The sequence below is a fragment of the Chiloscyllium plagiosum genome, chromosome 24 (assembly GCF_004010195.1).
Source record: "Chiloscyllium plagiosum isolate BGI_BamShark_2017 chromosome 24, ASM401019v2, whole genome shotgun sequence".
Taxonomy (NCBI): domain Eukaryota; kingdom Metazoa; phylum Chordata; class Chondrichthyes; order Orectolobiformes; family Hemiscylliidae; genus Chiloscyllium; species Chiloscyllium plagiosum.
In genome coordinates, this window is record NC_057733.1 from 48723404 (window position 1) to 48744906 (window position 21503).

Genomic DNA, 21503 nt, shown 5'->3' on the forward strand with positions numbered 1-21503 from the left:
TTTACAACCAGAAAACAGAGGGGCAAGTCTATCAGCCTGGACTTAAGCCCTGTGCTCACTTTGCTACCCAGTTTCCCAAAACAAATTGAGAATGGCTTCAAGTCCATTGATCACACGAGTAGTTAAGAGTCAGGGATGCACTTCATTCATCATTGTCTAGACATTCATAGTAATTAGGTTGTTATTTTGAACGGAAAAATATGTAGGGAACTGCCCTCTATGGTCAAGAATTCCACAGATTCCACAAACTTCTTTGAGAACAAATGCCTCATCCATCTCCGAAATCTGTGATCCCTTATTCTCAAGGATAGAAGATATGCACAGTTTTCCATTTCCATTATTTGTACCATTTGTTTACAACCATAATAAAAGCTAACAGATTAATTATTTTCCCAAAAACCACAATGATTCAAATCGAGCAACGTAAATGAAAATATATCCAAAAAATCTTCACGGAATTGTTAATTCTACCTTTTACTCGAGTCAGAGTGTGCCTGGCAATTCAAGACCATATTACTTAAGAGACCTGTTAGTCTGATGCATTTTAAAAAGTTAGATTGGCATGCTAAAGATCTTCTGAAAATGTCCTTTGAAATGTATATTAGGGACACTGATATTAAAAGTAAATCAAATTAGTTAATTTCAAGTATTTCCAAATTCTGCACGTTAATATTTTCCCTCCACCTTCCAAACCTTTTTTTTTAAACACATCTAAAGTTTCAAACCAACGTCAATCTCTAGGTATTAGAAATTCGTTGGCACACAAGCGATAACTTCTAAAATATCCTACAAACATTTACTTTTTTTGTTCCCAAGAAACCAGCATACATGAAATTCAAATAGCTTTGAATAGGCGTCGCAATTTTCCACTCAAAACTTCCTGGTCCAGTTTTACATTTTGCACTGTTAAGATGGCACATGATGTATTAAGTCTAGAAGTTTTGAGACAATTTGCAGGTCTCAAATATGAAATTTCATAAATTCACCATCCACTAATTAAATAGACATACAAGCAAATCTAAAGTAATTGCAGTGGAGAAATGCATTAGATTGAAACCAGAAATGGTAGGACAATCCAATGAAGAGAGATTAGTGACCACAGGTGCAGTCAAACCAAAGTTTAGAGGAATGAATGCGGATCTATTTGAAATGTATAAAATTCTAACAGGGCTGGACAAACTAATGAGGGGAGGATGTGTTCCTTGATTGGGAAGCTACAGCAAGGGGTCACAGTTGCAGGCTACAGGCTAAGTCATTTAAGACCTAGATAAGGAAAAATATTTCTTCACTCAAAGGGTAATGAATTAGTGTAATTCTCTACCACAAATGGTTGTGGATACCAAGTCACTGCATATATTCAAGTGAGCAATTGATATATTTTTAGATTTTCAAGTCATAGAGGAATATGGACAGAAAGTGGGAATATGGTACTGAGATGGAAGAGTAACCATGATCATACTTAATGCCAGAGCTGGCTGAATAGCATACTCGTACTCCTAGTTTCTTAGTCAAGTAAAAATAACATCTCTGCTTAGCTCACTAATCTTGCACTTATTTATCATAGAACCATCAAACTTAATCAGTTTGCAGCATAATGAAAATAAATACAGTCTACTGAAGATTTGTTCGAGGCTAAAATGATTTGCTATTGTACACTGAATAAATATAGACATGGACCAGGTCGGTTCTACCTCTCTGCAAAACTGCGAATTTCCCACAAATCCAGTTCTTCCTCTGGAACCCAGGTCTCAATTATTACAGGACCAGTCTGCTTTGGGGCCTCCACCTTCTTTGGCCGTAATGCACTAGATCGAAGACCTTTTCTCTGTGGTGTTGGAGTTTCTTCAAATGGGAAAGCAAACAAAAGATTAAAAAAAAGTTAAACGACTTACAACTTTTGTCTATTTAATCAAAACAATTCATTATTTTTAGCTGACATATATAACCTTTTATTGCATACAACTTGTCCCTTAGGCCAAGTTAACCTAGCCCCAAAGTAAACAATTTGAAAAAGCACAGAGTTTCATCTCGAGGCCCAGTTAAAAACCTCCAGAATCCAATAAGGAGAGATAACAACAAGGTCAAAATTTAAAACAAGGTTATGACTCAAAAATTTGATTCTTGTAGCCCAGCACTTATGCTAGACTGATTTGCTCTGGAAAAGGTGAGGACTGTAGATGCTGGAGATCAGAGTAGAGAGTGTGGTGTTAGAAAAGCACAGGAGGGCAGGCAGCATCCAAGCAGCAGGAACATCACTGTTTCAGGCATAATCCCTTCATTAGGAATGGTTTGCTCTGGACCCTCACAATTCTAATTATTTATAGAAATTCACTGTAGAAGGTGACATTGGTCATTTTACAAGAGAGTAAATAGGGTAGTGGGGAATAATTTAAACAAAGGAAAATCTACCCAGTATGATAACATGTGAAAAAACAAAATTATTAAACAACAATATAGGGCAGCAGGGATGGCTCAGTGGTTAGAACTGCTTCCTCACAGCGTCAGGGACTCGGGTTCAATTCTCACCTTGGGCGACTGTCTATATGGAATTTGTACATTCTCCCAGTGTCTGCGTGAGTTTCCTCCAGGTGCTCCATTTTCCTCCCACAATCACAAAGATGTGCAGGTCAGGTGAATTGGCCATGCTAAATTGCCCATAGTGCTCGGTGCATCAGTCGGGGGTAAATATAGGGTAGGGGGAACGGATCTGGTGGCTTACTCTTCTGAGGGTCAGTGTGGAACTGTTGGGCTGAGAGGCCTGTGTCGTAAAGTATCTAATTTAATCGTATCTAAAAAATTCATTTATAGGAAGGAGACACTTAGAAAATAGCTGCTCTCTACAGAAATGTACACAGGGTAAGAAAGAAAAATTGTGACAGAAGCAGAAAACTGGCTTGACATGCTTGTTGTTGCAGCATTAAAGAGATCCAGCTACAAGCCCAGTATGACTGGGTGCCAAATAGTCAAAACTTTAGAAAGGGCAAGAAAACCTGGACAGGAAATAAAGCAATTTTGATAAAATATACAATAATAGAAGCAGAAAGAAGGGATTTCAAAAGGGCGCTGAAGCAATGAGACAATATGGAGAGACTTATGGAACATAAAACCTCAAGTTAGTACTTGGGTATTGTGAGAGACTTAAAAACATTGAGGTCAGGAAGCAGTGACTGCAATCAGGAATTGTACTTTTCACAAACTGGAAGAAACAAAACAGTTAAAGTGTTTGAAGTAATATATTTCTTGAAACAGGCTATGTTAATTTAGAGCTGAAAACGTGTTGCTGGAAAAGCGCAGCAGGTCAGACAGCATCCAAGGAGCAGGAGAATCAACGTTTCAGGTATGAGCCCTTCTTCAGGAATGAGGAAAGTGTGCCAAGCAGGCTAAGATAAAAGGTAGGGAGGAGGGACTTGGGGGAGGGGCGTTGGAAATGCAATAGGTGGAAGGAGGTTAAGGTGAGGGTGATAGGCCGGAGTGGGGGTAGGGGCGGAGAGGTCAGGAAGAAGATTGCAGGTTAAATTTAGTAATAATTAACATACCAGAATTGGTTAGCATACTGAAGGTGAAGGAACATCTTGCAGATACTGACAATATGACAAATGAATTTAATACTAGTATTGATATCAAGTCTTAAAGCAAGATAAAGATCTAAGAAAAACACACTTCAAAGAGATCAGAATGGATTTCTGCAGGAAAATTAGAGAACCAACAAACAGTGATATGTTCATGTTTTTGAGATGAACTTTACCTTTAGGAGTTTCTGGAACACCAATAGGACAGATAATCTTCCGAATGCAGTATTCAGAACGGATTCCATATGGACCAACATCTCTTCGCTTGATAATCTCCGTAGTAGTGATATCAGTTTCTGTAGTTTCTGCAAAGTTATAACAAGGGTGAGTTTATCCTCGACTTTTGTTAATGCCTATACACTGTCAAATTATAAACTAGCAAAAATCACCACTTCAAATTCAAACAAAACGAACCTATCCAAAATACATATTTTACATAAATGCCTTTGTGTAATTAGCTTGGCTATTACAATATCAAAGTTTACTACAGCTGTCTGATTGGACAGAGTTAATGATTTATGAAAGGGAACTCTGTTGACAAGACAGTATTTTTGAGGATGTGACTAAGTTGATAAGGAAGAAATCAGTTGATGTGGTATATTTGGATGTTGAAGTTTTTTTTAATAAAGTCCCACAAAGGAGGTGAATTAACAAAATTAGAGAGCACAGGATTGGGTGTTATACACTAACATGCACTAAAGACTGTTTTACAGACAGAATGCAGAGAATGGATCATTCTCAGGTTTGCAGGCTGTGAGCAATGGGGTATGACAAGAATCCATGCTTCGACCCCAGCTATTCACTGTCTGTATCAATAATTTGGATGCAGAGGGCAAATTCAAATATTTTCAAGTGTGCAGGTGTTACAAAATTGGGTGGGAATGTGAACTTAGAGGAGGATGCAAAGGGGCTTCAATTGGATTTAGACAGGTTGAATGAGTGTGCAAGAGCATGGAATATAATGTGATAAGTGAGGGCTTATCCACTTTGGCAGGAGGAACAAAGGAGCAGAATGTTTCTTAAACAGAGAGATTAGAATGTGTGGAGCGGTGTCATTGTTCCTAAATTGCTGAAAATTAGCATGCAGGCAGGGGCTCTCTGGAGTTGAGTGGTAATGTCCCAACCCCTGGACTGAGGGACCTGGGTTCAAGTCCCACCTGTTCCAGAGGTGTGTAATAACATCTCTGAACAGGTTAATTAGGAAAAATAAGCTTAAAAAAAAACAAAGGTTAGCATGCAAATGGAGCCAACAATTCAGAAACCAAACATTAGCTTTTATTTCAAGAATTTGAGTACAGAAGCAAAGAAATCTTGGTTTAATTGTTTGGAACACTGGTAAAACCAAACCTCAAGTATGGTGGTCTCTTTGTCTAAGAAAGCGTATACTTGTCATAGAAAGAGTAAAGGTTCACTAGACTGATTCCTGGGATGGAGGGACTGTCCTATGAGAACAGATCGAGAAGACTGGGCCTGTTAAGGATTGATCTCAAACTTTAAAAAATTCAAATGACAGACAAATTAGATGCAGAAAGGATGTTTCCCCGACAACTGAGTCGAGAACCATGGGACAGAGTAAAAGGCAAGATGAGAGGAACTTGATGAAGAGTGGTGAATCTTTTAAATTCTCTTCACTAGAGAGTTGTGGAAATTCAGTTGTTAATCAAGTTCAAGACAGAGACTGATAGATTCCTAGTTACTAGCGAAATCAAGGGATGTGGCAACAGAGTTGGATCTGCATTGAAGCAAATGATCAGCTATGGTCTAAAATGGCAGAGCAAGTTTGAGACATTATATGTCCTATTCTACCTCCTATTTTCTCTTGAAAACTGGCCTGGATATAAGTATAGACATGTCTGATATTTACATTAAAGTCAAATCCCATGGCAGCATGGTGGTTAGCACTGCTGCCTCAGTGCCAGGGACCCAGGTTCAATTCCAGCCTCAGGCGACTATCTGTGTGGAGCTTGCACATGCTCCATGTCTGAGTGGGTTTCCACCGGTTACTCCAGTTTCCTCCCACAGTCCAAAGATGCACGGGTTAGGTGAACTGGCTATGCTAAATTACATTACAGTGTTCAAGGGAAATGCATAGTAATAAGGTATGGGAATAGGTCTGGGTGGGTTACTCTTCGGAAGAACGGTGTGAACTTGTTGGGCCAAATGGCCTGGTTTCACACTGTAGGGATTCTATGATATCAGTTTCATCCCCTGCTTTTGGGTATAATGGACAATGCTGTACCATTTGGTCATGACTCCTGGATCAATTTATCTTGCAAATATTGCTAGTATACTGGACTCTAGAATCCCCAAGGCCAAATCTCCCAGATAGAAATATTTATTGACAGGTGTAATTTCTGCCAGAGACTTCTTTCTCTTTGCCAACTAGAAGCCAGGAATACCAAGGACTCATGTAGCAGCCTAAATACTGATGTCATTCAAGTTAAATTTGGTGGAATCACAAGACTGATTTTGGCACCTCCTTGATTTGAAGAGTTTTGATCTCTTCATATAGTGCAATTATAAATGTATTTATTGAAAATGTCAAAGTCAGCACAACTTACATTTGAAAGAGGCAAATATCATAATCTCCATGTAAAACTGCTTTACTAAAATTACACTAGGCACTTGTCAGGCCATAACTGAAATGGTTTTGGTCCCCGTATCAAAGGAAAAGCATTGAAAATTCACAGGATAGATTCCTGATATGAAGGTATTTGAGGTGATGTTGAGCCTGATCAGCCATGGTCTCATTGCATGATAAGTAGACTTGACTGGCTTACTGTTTCTATGCCTAAATGCTACTAATATTCCCCCAGAAGTCACTCTATACAATCAGAATTCCATAGAATGTGTCACATTTTGAGCTGATGGCATGCATCAATATTCCACTACTTCTGAACATAGAAAAATACAGCGCAGTACAGGCCCTTTGGCTCTCGATGTTGCGCCGATCCAAGCCCACCTAATCTACACTAGCTCAATATCCTCCATATGCCTATCCAATGCCCGTTTAAATGCCCATAAAGAGGGAGAGTCCACCACTGCTACTGGCAGGGACAGTATATCTAAATGTGCTTTATATAAATGAAAGTGCTATTATTGCAAATCGCCATTTTAACCATTTTTTTAAAAAGAACTAAATTCATGAGCAACTACATAATCTAAACTTGTTACGTTCTGAAAAGGTTCAGATATTTTAATTTTGGAGGTATCTAACAGCATAGTACAAAAACACGTACAGCTGCAAATCCTCTTTACCCAAAGCTCTCCAAAATGCATCAGCTAAATCACAGTCTCAGATGATTTAGAATGTGCCATACCTGTACGTGCAGTGGTGACTCCTGATGGTGGTTTAACTGCCATGTCATCCCATCGTAAGCACGCCCATAATAACCGCAACATAAGGCTGACACCAGCTAAGGATTTCACAGTTTGCAGTCGATATCTAGGCAAAAAGATATTAGTGTAACGGACCATTAATTACTAACAACAACATGCTTTATGAAAACTCTGAAGATCATATTGCAAATAATAACGTGCTTAATATAAAATTTATGCTTGACACCACAAAAGTGGTGTATCATCTGAACTTCCCCAGTCTGCTATTAATTTCATGGTCCTACTTATTTTGTCCCGCAAAAGCCAAGCTAGAAAAACCACAAAGCATTTTGACAAACAACAGATAAAGAAGAAGAAAATCAACAAAGTGAAAAGTTAAAACCATAAGTGCGCTATATGCTTTTTAAAAAAAACATTGCCTTATGGTAAAACAAAACCAAAAATATAGCTTCCTCCACATAATACAAATGCTTCCTGTTCATCTAATTCAAGTCTCAAAGGTAACATATTGATTTAGAAAACATTTATTTTCAATTCATTCCAGCACACCTTCCAATTATGCAGGATTTCATTTTCACACAGACTGAACATATCAAACTGGTTCAAGTGGTAAAGAGGACAAGGTCATTGAACATATTAGCCACTGTTTCTCTTTAATTTAGATAAATGCAAGGTGCTGCAGTTTGGAAAAGCAGATCAGAGCAGGATTTATACACTGGTCCTACGGAATGTTGCTGAACAAAGAGACCTTGGAATGGAGGCTCATAGTTCCTTCAAAGTAGAGTCACAGGTAGATAGGATAGTGAAGGCTGCATTTGGTATGCTTTCCTTTATTGGTCAGAGCATTGAGTGTAGGAATTGGGAGGTCGTGTTGCAGCTGTACAGGAAATTGGTTAGGCCAATTTTGGAATGTTGTATGCAATTCTGGTCTCCTTCCTGTCAAAAGGATGTTGTGAAATTTGAAAGGGTTCAGAAAAGATTTACAAGGATGTTGCTAGGGTTGGAGGATTTGAGTTATAGTGAGATGCTGAATAGGCTGGGGCTGTTGTCCCTGGAGTGTCTGAGGATGGGGGGTGACCTTATACAGGTTTATAAAATCCTGAGATACATGGATAGTTTTAATAGACAAAGTCTTTTCCCTGGGATGGGAAGTTTAGAACTAGTGGACGTGGGTTTAAGGTGAGAGGGGAAAAGATATAAAACAGACCTAACGGGCAACTTTTTCAAGCCAAGAATGATGTGTGTCTGCAAAGAGCTGCCAGAGGAAGTGGTGGAGACTGGTACAATTACAACATTTAAAAGCCATCTGTATGGGTATGTGAATAGGAAGAGTTGAGAGAGATATGGGCCAAGTGCTGGCAAATGTAACTAAATTAGGTTAGGATATCTGGTCAGCATGGACAAATTGGACCGAAGGGTCTGTTTCCATGCTGTGCTTCTCTATGACTCTATAACTGTGTCATGGAGTCAACAAGGGAAGAAGCTAATTAAGATCATGTCTTGTAAAATAACACAGTGTTTTCTCAATTAATAAAAATCTCTGGAGATGAATGAAAATTGTAGAATTTCACATCAAGTCCGAAGGTGATACATTCATGCAAGTTTAAACTAGAGTATAAAACTTTAAACCAATTACAAAACTGCAAGGCTCAAATTGCTCAAGATAAATTAAGAAATTGAAATAAAGGATATGACTGAAACAGCCCATGGTGAACGTTTAAAGAAATCATCAAATCCCGCATGGTGGCTCAGTGGTTAGCACTGCTGCCTCACAGCACCAGGATCCCTGGTTCGATTCCAGCCTTAGGCAACAGTCTCTGTGGAGTTTGCACATTGTCCCTGTGTCTGTGTGGGTTTCCTCCGGCTGCTCCGGTTTCCTCCCACAATCCAAAGATGTACAGGTCAGGTGAATTGGCCATGCTAAATTGACCATACTGCTAGGTGCATTGGTCAGAGGGAAATAGGTCTGGGTGGGTTACTCTTTGGAGGGTCGGTGTGGACTGGTTGGGCCGAAGGGCCTGTTTCCACACTGTAGGGAATCTAATTTAATCTAATCATTGAAACAACATTCAGCTCTATCATGGCTATGCTGGTTCTCAAGTAGCCATCAAACTTAAGCCCACTTGTGAGTACTTGATCCATAAACATCTAGGTTATGATACTTTGAGTAATCTTTACATTTTAGGAAGGTTTCTATCAGTTTTTCAGGCAGTGAGTTCCAGATCTCTACCATTATCTGGTTGAATAAATTTTCCCACTTACCCTCAATCTATGGATTCCTCAGCCATAGAGGGAAAGGAATGTTTTTGTATACTTCACTTGGACTCCTGCTCAGCCTGTTGCATGAATACAACCCCACCCTTAGCAATCTGCCCTCAAAACCAAAATTCTCCAGTCTAGGCAATATCCTCACAGACCTCTCCCATGCCGTTCCTAATACAATTTTATCTTTCTTATAGTGCGGTGAGCGTCAGTATTCAGTACTTAGTGGGCATTCAGTGCTTCATATAAAGACAGCAAATCTCACATCTCTTATGTTCATGCCTCAGTTCATTCTAATGAATATCCCAAATGCCTTCATAACCAATGTATCTATCTGTCCAAACAAAAAAAAAACAAATAACGATGGATGATGGAAATCTGAAACAAAAACAAAAACAACTGGAGAAACTCAGCAGGTCTGCCAGCAGCTGTGGTGAGCAAGCATACCCAACATTTCAGGTCCAGTGACCTATGCTCCAAAGACTATAAATCTGTCCAATCGTTTTCAGGACTCTGAACATGTTCTTTTGCTCAACACTCAGTATCTGACCATTGCTGGTGTATTTTCTTGGCTTGTAAGCCTTCCTCAAATGCTTCAAAATACTGAATAATTCTCAACGAGTAAGCTTTCATTTCTCAGTGGAAAGCAATGTGGGAAATAAAGTGTTCTTTCCACAGCTAATTTAAAACGTCAAGCATAGCATAGCCCAAGAGGGTTTTGTTGCCAATAACAGTAATAAATTTGAGGGTTATAAATCAGTAAAGAGTAAATTAGAATATTGGAATAAAGCAAGGAGATATTAAGACATGATTGTACAAGCTTCCAGTGTAAAAAGAGTTTAGCAAAAGTAAGATCGGTTCTCCTGATCCTGAATTAGAGCATTAATAATGCTTAAAAAAAATCAGAGACATTAAACAAACAGTACTTCTGCTTTCACAGTAATACACCAGAAATAAATGAGTACCAAGATCAATGCAAGGGGGATATCAGATCAGTGAGTAATGTACAAGTACAGAAGAAATCAATGTCTCTAAGTCAAAAACCTAGACCAAATGGCTAATACTTTATAATTTTAAAATAGTTGATGCAAAGTTAGTGGATGCATTGTTTATAATCTTAAATCCCCCAGATTCTGGATCATTTCCAGTTATGTCAACTATTTTGTAATTAAGATCTAGGTTCAATGGACAGACTTGAGGTGCTGCTAGAGGGAATTCTGTTTGCCTGGACACAGATTTCAGTGTACTTCAATGAACAATACCACATATTCATAACATGCAGTCAAGCAGGCAGACACCTCTTCAGCCTCTCTCATCTGAAGATCGGCAATCTTACATTTAAGTTCTACTGATCGTTTCCCCATGCTCTACAGCAAAACACGAAGTCTCTCATCCAAGAATATACCAGGCCTAAGTCTGATAGCTTCTAAGATCAGAACAATTGTTTTCAGACTAGTACAGCCATTGGCAAGTATTTATTTAGGTGGGCTAAAGAAAATAAAAATCTTTACTCAAGGTACATTATCTTGATTAGATACTGTTCAGATACATGACAGCACACCTCCAGAGCAGGTGAAAAATGAACCTCAATGCCTGGCCCACAATTAAGGATGCTATTGCTCTACAAATGTTGGTACTGAATAAAGCATCACTTTTCAGTTTTAACCTTAACACCATAAAGTTTCATCACAAAGCAACAGTGGAATAATGAAAATCAGAGATATGCATAAGATCAGCATTGGAGGACTTGGAGGAAGGTCTTGGAATTGGAATTCAGAGGTGAGGAGTTTAGGAGGGACAAGGCCATGAAAGTAGCAACAGATGGTTGTCATTTAGCCCTTTCAGACTATCATTCTGCGAGATCACAATGATCTGTGACCCAACGACATTGTCCCATTGCTTTACTACTGTTGGACAATAAAAATCTAACTTTCAGTTTAAAATTAACCAATAATCTAGCATCAATTCCTTCTTGCAGAAAAGAAATCTAAACTTGTAACAGCCTTAGTGTGAAGCTCTTCTTAATTTCATGCTTAAAAAATGTCCAGTTCCAATATTTAGAAAATGCCCTCCAACTAATGGACATCGTTTCTCTTTATCTATCCTATTTGTTCCCCTTAATATCTTGAAAACTATGATAGAACTACCTTTTAATCTTCCTATTTCCAAGGAAGCCATGATGTGGAGGTGTTGGTGTTGGACTGTGGTGGACAAAGTTAAAACTCAGACAACACCAGGTTGCAGTCCAACAGGTTTATTTGGAAACACTAGTTTTCAGACCGCTGCTTCTTCATCAGGTATCTGTATAGCTTCCTAATAAATCTATTGGACTATAACCTGGTATTGTGACATTTTTAACTGTTTCCGAGGAGGTATGACCTCAGTTTGTATAATCTCTATTTAGAATTTAATATTTGGAATCCAAGTATCTATAATCCCAAAATTCCCTATTTATCCTTATAATATGTTTCCAATCCTTTATCCACACTCCTACATCATGTGCTCTTATCTTGTGCAATAACATTTTACCTTGCACTTTATCAAAACAACCCTGTAAATCCAAAGCAATCAGATATAGTCAATATGGCTTTGTGAGATGAAAATAGTGTTTGACTAATTTAGTAAAGTTCTTTGAGAAATCCACAAGCAACATTGATACAAGGGAACTTGTGGATGTGCTGCACTTATATTTCCAGAAGACATTTTACAAAATGCCACAAACGTTATTACACAAAGTAAAGTTCATAATGTAGGGGGGTATCATATGAGCATGGTTAAAGGATGAGTTATCTACCAGGAATTGGTGGTACAAAGTTAATTTTTGGATGGGCAAGCTATGACAAGTGGAGTATCAAAATCAGTTCTGGGGCCACAACTATTTACAATTCATATCAACAACTTGGATGATGGGAATGAACGTACTGCCTTATGACACTAAGGCAGGAATGTTGTGAAGGGGACACAAGGAGTCTGCCAAAGGATACAGGTCGGTTAAGTGAGTGGGCAGTAAAATGAAGCAGCACAGAACAGGCCCTTCGGCCCACGATGTTGTGCCGAACACTTGTCCTAGCTTAAGCACCCATCCATGTACCTATCCAATTGCCACTTAAAGTTCACCAATGATTCTGACTCTTGCCACTTCCACAGGCAGCGCATTCCATGCCCCCACCACTCTCTGGGGAAAGAACCTACCCCTGACATCTCCCCTATACCTTCCACCCTTCATATTAAATTTATGTCCCGTTGTAACACTCTGTTGTACCCGGGGAAAAAGTTTCTGATTGTCTACTCTATCTATTCCCCTGATCATCTTATAAACCTCTATCAAGTCACCCCTCATCCTTCCCCGTTCCAATGAGAAAAGGCCTAGCACACTCAACCTATCCTCGTACGACCTATTCTCCATTCCAGGCAACATCCTGGTAAATCTTCCTCTGCACCCTCTCCAAAGCTTCCACATCTTTCCTAAAGTGAGGCGACCAGAACTGCACACAGTACTCCAAATGTGGCCGAACCAAAGCCCTGTACAGCTGTAACATCACTTCACGACTCTTGAATTCAATCCCTCTACTAATGAACGCTAATACACCATAGGCCTTCTTACAAGCTCTATCCACCTGAGTGGCAACTTTCAAAAATCTATGAACATCGACCCCAAGATCCCTCTGCTCCTCCACCTCACTAAGAACCCTACCATTAACCCTGTATCCTGCATAGGGCTTATTCAATTAATGACAGTGCCTTGGGTAGTGTTGTGGAACAGAGGGACCTCGGGGTTCAGGTGTATAATCTTGGACGTTCACATCACATGTAGACAGGATGGTTAAAAAGGTGTTTGGCATGCTAGCCTCAACTGCTCAGTCCTTTGAGTGTAGGAGTTGGGACCTCATGTTGAGGTTGTACAGGACATTGGTGAGGCCTCGTCTGGAGTTTTGTATGGAGTTCTAGTCGCCCTGCTATAGGCAGGATGTTCGTAAACTGGAGATAAGGCAAGACCTATCCTTCACAAATCCGTGCTGGCTGTCCCTCATCAAGCAGTGTCTTTCCAGATATTCATAAATCCTATCCCTCAGTACCCTTTCCATTACTTTGCCTACCACCGAAGTAAGACTAACTGGCCTGTAATTCCCGGGGTTATCCCTATTCCCTTTTTTGAACAGGGGCACAACATTTGCCACTCTCCAGTCCCCGGTACCACCCCTGTTGACAGTGAAGACGAAAAGATCATTGCCAACGGCTCTGCAATTTCCTCTCTTGCTTTACATTTTCTGCGGCTCTGCACAAAGGCCGCCTTGCTGATCTTTGAGGGGCCCTATTCTCTCCCGAGTTACCCTTTTGTCCTTAATGTATTTGTAAAAACCCTTTGGATTCCCTAAACTCTATTTGCCAAATCTATCTCATGTCCCCTTTTTGCCCTCCTGATTTTCCTCTTAAGTGTACTCCTACTTCCTTTATCCTCTTCTAATGATTCCCTCGATCTATCCTGTCTATACCTGACATGATTCCTTCTTTTTCTTAACCAAACCCTCAATTTCTTTAGTCAATTAGCATTCCCTGTACCTACCAGCCTTTCCTTTCACCCTAACAGGAATATACTTTCTCTGGACTCTCGCTATCTCATTTCTGAAGGCTTCCCACTTTCCAGTGTCCCTTTACCTGCGAACATCTGTGCCCAATCAGCCTTTGAAAGTGAGAGAGTCATAGTGGAGTGCCACAAGGATCAGTGCTGGGCCCTCTACTTTTTGTCATTAACATAAATGATTTGGATGCAAGCATAAGACGTACACCAAAATTGGAGGTGTAGTGGACAGTGAAGAAGGTTACCTCAGATTACAACAGGATCAGGACCAGATGGGCCAATGGGCTGAGAAGTGGCAGATGGAGTTTAATTCAGGTAAATGCGAGAAAGGAAAGGAAATCTTAGCAGGATTTATACACTTAATGGTAAGGTCCTAGGGAGTGTTGCTGAACAAAGAGACCTTGGAGTGCAGGTTCATAGCTCCTTGAAAGTGGAGTCGCAGGTAGATAGGGTAGTGAAGGCGGCGTTTGGTATGCTTTCCTTTATTGGTCAGAGTATTGAGTACAGGAGTTGGGAGGTCATGTTGCGGCTGTACAGGACATTGGTTAGGCCACTGTTGGAATATTGCGTGCAGTTTTGGTCTCCTTCCTATCAGAAGGAAACCTGAAAGGGTTCAGAAAAGATTTACAAGGATGTTGCCAGGGTTGGAGGATTTGAGCTATAAGGAAAGGCTGAACAGGCTGGGGCTGTATTCCCTGGAGCGTCGGAAGCTGAGGGGTGACCTTATAGAGGTTTACAAAATCATGAGGGTTTTCCCTGGGGTCAAGTAGTCCAAAACTAGAGGGCATAGGTTTAGGGTGAGAGGGGAAAGATATAAAGAGACCTATGGGCAACTTTTTCACGCAGAGGGTGGTATGTGTATGGAATCAGCTGCCAGACGATGTGGTGGAGGCTGGTACAATTGCAACATTTAAGAGGCATTTGGATGGGTGTATGAGCAGGAAGGGTTTGGAGGGATATGGGCCGGGTGCTGGCAGGTTGGAGTAGATTGGGTCGACATGGACCGGTTGGACCGAAGGGTCTGTTTCCAACTGTACCTCTTATGCTCGCATCCAAATCATTTATGTAAATGACAAAAAGTAGAGGGCCCAACACCGATCCTTGTGGCACTCCACTGGTCACAGGCCTCCAGTCTGAAAAACAACCCTCCACCACCACCATCTGTCTTCTACCTTTGAGCCGGTTCTGTATCCAAATTGCTAGTTCTCCCTGTATTCCATGAGATCTAACCTTGCTAATCAGTCTCCCATGGGGAACCTTGTCTTACTGTAGTCCATATAGATCACATCTACTGCTCTGCCCTCATCAATCTTCTTTCTTGCCTAATACCGTCAAAATTGCTTTTCTCCAATTTAGAACTTCAACTTTTAGACCTGGTCTATCCTTTTCCATCACTATTTTAAAACTAATAGAATTAGTTACAGAAAACTGCAAAAGTAGTAAATTATCCTCATTTACCAATTAAACAAATGTGTTAATATGGATCTGACCTAATATGCAAAGGCCAGCATTTCAGGCAGCACAAGTAGCTACTCTGCATCAGGACAAAGAATAATTAAAACAAGGAATCAGTTGAGAATGAAGCTAGTAAAAACGTGAAAAACGACAAGCAGAAAACAAATTCTGGCAACTCAAATCCATGTATTAAGCGCCAAAAGGAATGTTTACTTCATGGACCATTTTCAGAATATTATTGCATAACTGCTTTTTTCATTACTAATAAAAGTAATACTGATCTAAACATAGATAATCCATTAATTTACATTAAATCTAAAAACAACAGATTTCTTAATAATTCAGCTTCTCAAATATTGGTACACTGTGGAATCATTGACATGTTAAGGACCTGTATAACTCATGAGATGGTTTCATACATGTCAAAGGAACTCCCTTGATTGTTGATGACGACATCTCTCAGGGGTGGCAGTCTTTTAGTTACTCAACAAATATCCACAACTGAAGTGTGTTCTTGAATAGTGAAAGCTGTTAACTAAATGAATTCTGTTAAATCAATTAGTAGTATAACCAAGCAAAGTTTTCAGGTTTAACCTATTAATTGATCCTGTGTTAGTTGATCTCAGCTAAAGTGGATATACATGCAATAAAATTAGCTTTGGAGCCACAGGAGGAAGGATGGAAAAATAAGTTTTATACTTTAGCTGAAAGCACACCTGTGAAGAACATGCAGTGCTGGAATCGAGTTTAGTTGGTAAGTAATTATCTACAGTCCACAAAGGACAATTGCTGAGTATACCCAAGACAGTCTTTGGATACTAAGGTAATCAAGGGAGATATGGTGATCAATGAAATGGAGGTAGATCATCAGTCCAGAGATTAGTAACTCCTGGAGAAGGCTGGCTACATCGAATGGCTTACCCGTGCTCTTAATTTTTAGGTTTTTGCATTTTAACAGAGACTCCAGGATTCATTCGGTTACCAGCTTTCACCATTCAAGACCACACTTCAGTTGTGGATATTTGTTGAGCAACTAAAAGGCTGCCACCTCAGAGGTGTCATCAACAATCAAAAGAGAGTAAAAATGAGTAGAAAATTGGCAAAACATTGAACTGTGATAACCACCCTCAAGTACTAACATCAGTCAGGAATGGGGAAAAAAAACCAATTCCGAATGTCACTCCTAAAGTAACTATTCTGAGGGGTTTAAAGTTAAATTAGAATACCTCCATGCAATGCCAAACGTTGGTCTCGGTGATGGATATGGCCAGATGTCCTGTGCAGGCTTTGCATTGTAGTTAAATCCTGGAACTTCTTGAATACCAGATCGCCTGGCTAATTTCCGTAGGTCATCATTGGGTAGGACAAATATGCTCTTCTTGCTGCTTTTGGTAATAAATTTACGGTATGAAGGCAGGGCCGTGCCAGACCTGGTCTTTTTGGGGCGACAAAACCGCATTAGTTTTACTTTGTCCTTGGTGGAATATTCTTTACTTACTGTCATGGTAGTTGTTGACATCCCACCTGGAGTAGCCACACAGTCAGTCACTGTGGTTGTGACAACAGTTTTTTCTGTGACTGTCACAGCATCCACAGTACAGTCCAGTTTTGGTGTGGTCACTTTTGTGATTGTTGTGGTTGTAGTTGTGGTTGAACAAACAGCACAGTTCTTGAGACAGGACACCACTGATGGAACACTGCTCTGTGGAGAAGAAGCTTCAGTTACACTAACAACAGTTTTGGACTGGGTCGAAATGGTTGTAGTCGTGGTAGTCATTTCAGTAATAATTGTTTTAACCTCATGATCCCCATTGACACCACCCATTTCATTTTCTGATTGCATCCCATTTTGCTCACTGAAGCTTTTACTCAAAGTGGAGTCTGATATTGAAATAAGGGGTGGAGAAACAGCTTTTTTATGCAGCTGTCCATCTATTTCCAATAGCTTTGCTCTATTTTCAGTCTCTAATGATTTATCCACATCAACATTTAAAAGGTCTGACTCTTTGGATGAATTTACTACCTCAGAAATATTAAGTAACCCTGATTCACTTCCCTGCAATAGTACGGGTTCTAACTTGGGTGGATTCACTTGTGCCTTTATCAGAGGGATTGAATCATCTAACTTCCGTGCCTTGATCTGTGGGTTTGAAATGTCTACACAGGGTGCCTTTACCTGCGAGACTGAATCATCTAATCTAGGTGTCTTTATCCGTGGGATTGAATCACTTATTCTGGGTGCCTTTACTTGAGGGACAGCATCATCTACGCTAGGTGCATTTAGCTGTGGGACTGAATCATCGACTCTGGGTGCATTTACATGTGGAACAGCATTATCTATGCTGGGTCCCTTTGCTTGGGAGGCAGCATCATCTGACCTTGGTGCTTTTAACTGTGGGACAGGATCTAACTTAGGTGATTTCACCTGTGGGATCGCATCATCTAGCCTGGGTGCCTTCAATTGGGACACTGCATTATCATTATTTGCTATTATATTATCTTGAACCTTAGAATGCGCAGCTATTACAGTCCTTCCTTCTACTCGATTTGACTTTTCCTCTAGGTCAACTATGGTAATATCCCCATTCATAACCAGCCTGACCAGTGGATCTCTTGCTGATGACTTTGTTTCATTTTCAGAGTTCACTTTGATGCTGCTCTTTTCTTTAACATGTTCTATATTATTAACAGCAACACCAGATGCTTCAGTTGGCACCAGTTCAGAGTTTTTCATAACAGTTGATTTTGATTCCACAACTTTTCCATTAACCTGATCAACTAGGTACTGATGCTCTAGTTTATCTACTGTTTGGATTTCAGAAATCTTAGTTTCCATATTGTCATCTATGTCCATTTTTTCAAAGCACTGACTTTCAATACTATTGCTTTCCTTGTGGACATGTAATTCTTTTATACCATTTTCCTCAATAATCATTGATTCAACACATTTTTCAGAAATTGCTTCATTGGTTTGTGGCTCGATCTTTTCAGGATAGACAATTCCAAAAATCTCTTTATTTATCTTAATTTCAGGGTTGTTTCTTTCAATGTTTTCATCAGTTTCCATTAGACCACTACTCCCTTCAACAACACCCATTTCCATCTTTGTGTTTAGATTGTCGTGGTTTCCTCCTCCTGCCAATGGCTCACCGATCTTGCCAACTTGCTCATTTTTCACATCAGAACTATTATTTACAGAATTTTTTCCCATAACCGACTGCACGCAGCTGCCTTCGGCTCCATTTTCCTGATTTTTTAAATGCAGGTCATTGGATTCATTGCTCGTGACCACCGATTCATTATTATTCTCAGTGGCATCTTTCGTAAGTTTTTGGTTTGATTTGGTATTGTCAATATCTGAATCCTTTAAGGGTGTTAAAACTGGATTATTTTCTTGCACCGACGCTTCACTTTTCTCGATGGCATTTTCTTGAACTGACGCCACGGAGCTTTCAAAGGTGAGCTTTGGAGAGATCTGACCCATATGTTCTTTTTCTTGTACTGCTCCAGGTTTTTTCTGAATACAGCTTCCAGCCTGATCAGGTTTCTGTGGTTCAGTTGCACCTTTGTGTTCTTTTTTCTGGAATTTCATTAAAGCTTCTTGTTTCAGTTTTTCTTGACGTTGCTTCTCTTCCATCGTAAACTGTTTTATTCGCCGATCCAGCAGTCCATCCAATTTTGATGTTTTTACTCTCTTTTTATACCAAGTCCTGAGTTGAAAGGCTTCACTCACATTGATAAGATCAGTAGAGATATTGCTTTCCTGTTCTTGTGAATTGGATTTAGTTCTGGACTCATCCAAATTCATTGGTTCATCCTTTATGAACTTATCACCATCAGTTCTGATATTTTCACTGTTCTCTAAAAGAAGAAAAAGCAAATAGTTAGCATTAAGAGTTGCATAATGGGAAACTGCCCTCCCTCAAAGTTTTCTGAAAGACATTTCCCAGTCTGACCATGTGTCAGTCCAATGAAGTGGCCAAGTGACTTAACGAGTAACCTCAGAGTGAATCATTTAGGTTGACCTAGATACAAGGAACTTTAAGGAAAGGGTTAGAGAAACAAAAGACGACGGGAAAGAGTTAACTTATTTCAAACATCATAAACCTTGATGTAGGAGAGAAAACTGGATTCACTCACAGGGCATCAAATCTCAAATGAGAGTAGAAAATTTGCACTTGCCCAAATTAGTGAGAAAAAGCAGAATTCCAAGCAAAATTCTCCAAGAGATCACAATCTAGTCTCTTTTCTTTTTTTTTTTTGAATTGTTATATTATCACAAATGAGCAAAGCTAACCAAGACCATTCAACACTCATGGATTTCAATTTCATCAACTACTTCTTCTCTTTTGCCTGTTCTATTTCATTACTGGATTAAAATAACATGCAGTGTACTCCTAAGTCAGAACATCTGTGCATATGGTAACGGTCTCAGTTGCTTAATAATTATTTAAATTACTTTCATTTAACTTGCATTCCAGAAAGATTAATTCCCAATACAAAATACATCAATGTGTGATATTAATGTGGATTCAAGTGATGTCACTGTACTAATTTCGACTTGTCAATTCATGATATTCACATTTTTATGCACACTTCATGAAATTTCTACCACACAAGTAACACCTATACCTTCCAAACAGATGAAGATACATTTTGAAAGTCTCATTTCCACATGCACCAGATTTATTCTTGCATATCCTGCAAATATAGCATTTCGCAAAGCACTGTTACAGCTTAGTGGAAGCTCTTCCAACTCTCACTACTTGGCAGTAAGACAGGACCACAAAAGATTCCACAATTGATATATCGCGAAATGCAAAGCAACAGGGAGGAGATTATCCATATACTACTCTTCCATGTCACTGAAATAATGCAGTTCATAATCATCTACAAATCTACCAAGATAATTGGGGCTCGTGATATATGCAATATATTCAATGGGGAATATATAGAATGGAAATAACCTGGTTTTTAAAAATAACATGCATTTGTTAATAGTAAGGGGTTGCCTTATAACTGAGGCATATAACATTATTACCTCTCTTTGGAGTTTGTGATGACACAGGATTTGCGTCAATTTCCATTACTTCCTCCTTTTCTTCTACTTTGTCTTCCTCTTCTGACTTTATCTCAAATGACTTATCTGTGACTGTATCATTCTCTGGCAGATCTTTAGAGTCTTGAGATGATTGATGTTTCTTACAGCCTTCAGACTCCATTTTTACTGTAGAAGAACACTCATCTTGATCCAGTTTTGCATTATCTTTCTGGTCACCTAATAGATTGGCAAACCCCTTCATATTTTAGACAGATGAACCTGTATTCCTAAACCATTAACTCTAATAGTAAATTTTAAGAATCTAATTTGAATCACAATTGCAATCAGGATCAAACAGAAGCTGCAGAATCACCACTCTTAGAGCTTGATTGAGTGTAATGATTTGGAGGTGCCGGTGTTGGACTGGACTGGACCAGGTTATAGTCCAACAGGTTTATTTGGAAGCACTAGCTTTCAAAGCACTGCTCCTTAATCAGATGGTTGTGGAATACAAGATTCTAAGACACAGAATTTATAGCAAAAGTTTAGTGTGATGAAACTGAAATTATATATCGAAAAAGACCTGTAAAGCATTTCAGAATGACCATATTGGTTTCAGTTCTTTCATATGTAAATTGCAAAACTTTTTTTTATAAAAAAGTTACATTCTCAAGTGAACTTTAACAATTGGTGTCATGTGAGCCCAAATAATGCATTGAAGGTGCGAGCTGCCATGTGTGAGACTGTGTGCCACAATGGTCAGACTGATTCTAATCTAAAAAACAGATTTACAGAAACTTACATGGATTCACATAGTTTTCGAGCAAAGTAAAATGTAATTTGGTTTACATTTTATGAGAGTAATAATGTTAGCAAGTTTTGAGAAGATTTGTAGTTTAGTTTGAGGTTCTGAATGTAGGTTTGCTCACTGAGCTGGAAGGTTCGTTATTACGAAAACGCTTCATGAAAACAAACATTCCAGCTCAGTAGGCAAACCTACGTCCAGTAATAATACTAAATAAAGTAAAGAGCACTCAAATTTGCATTTAAGATATTTAGTTCAGGTTTATCTTGAAAAATTTTCATACTGCAATTTTTTTTAACATCAGAATTTAAAAAGAAATTGGACTTGAGAGCACATAGTCCTTTGAGCCTGCTCCACCATTCAATGGCCGATCTGGTGTGGTTCCGTGCCCCAATTCCTGTTTGCATCCCATAAACACTGAATCCTTGTCTATCAAAATTATTAACAATACGG

At 39.3% G+C, this 21503-nt stretch overlaps 1 protein-coding gene across 11 annotated transcripts in view; it reads right to left on the reverse strand.

Moving 5' to 3' along the window:
- bptf (bromodomain PHD finger transcription factor) overlaps positions 1-21503 on the reverse strand; it is a 145525-nt gene that overhangs the window by 47310 nt on the left and 76712 nt on the right. For all 11 annotated transcript variants that reach the window (XM_043715056.1, XM_043715058.1, XM_043715055.1 and 8 more), the window contains 5 exons: positions 20246-20482; positions 16431-19065; positions 6890-7014; positions 3746-3874; positions 1692-1842 (listed from right to left, as the gene is read on the reverse strand). In XM_043715056.1, coding sequence (XP_043570991.1) covers positions 1692-1842; positions 3746-3874; positions 6890-7014; positions 16431-19065; positions 20246-20482 — 3277 coding nt within the window. The remainder of the gene's footprint in view (positions 1-1691; positions 1843-3745; positions 3875-6889; positions 7015-16430; positions 19066-20245; positions 20483-21503) is intronic.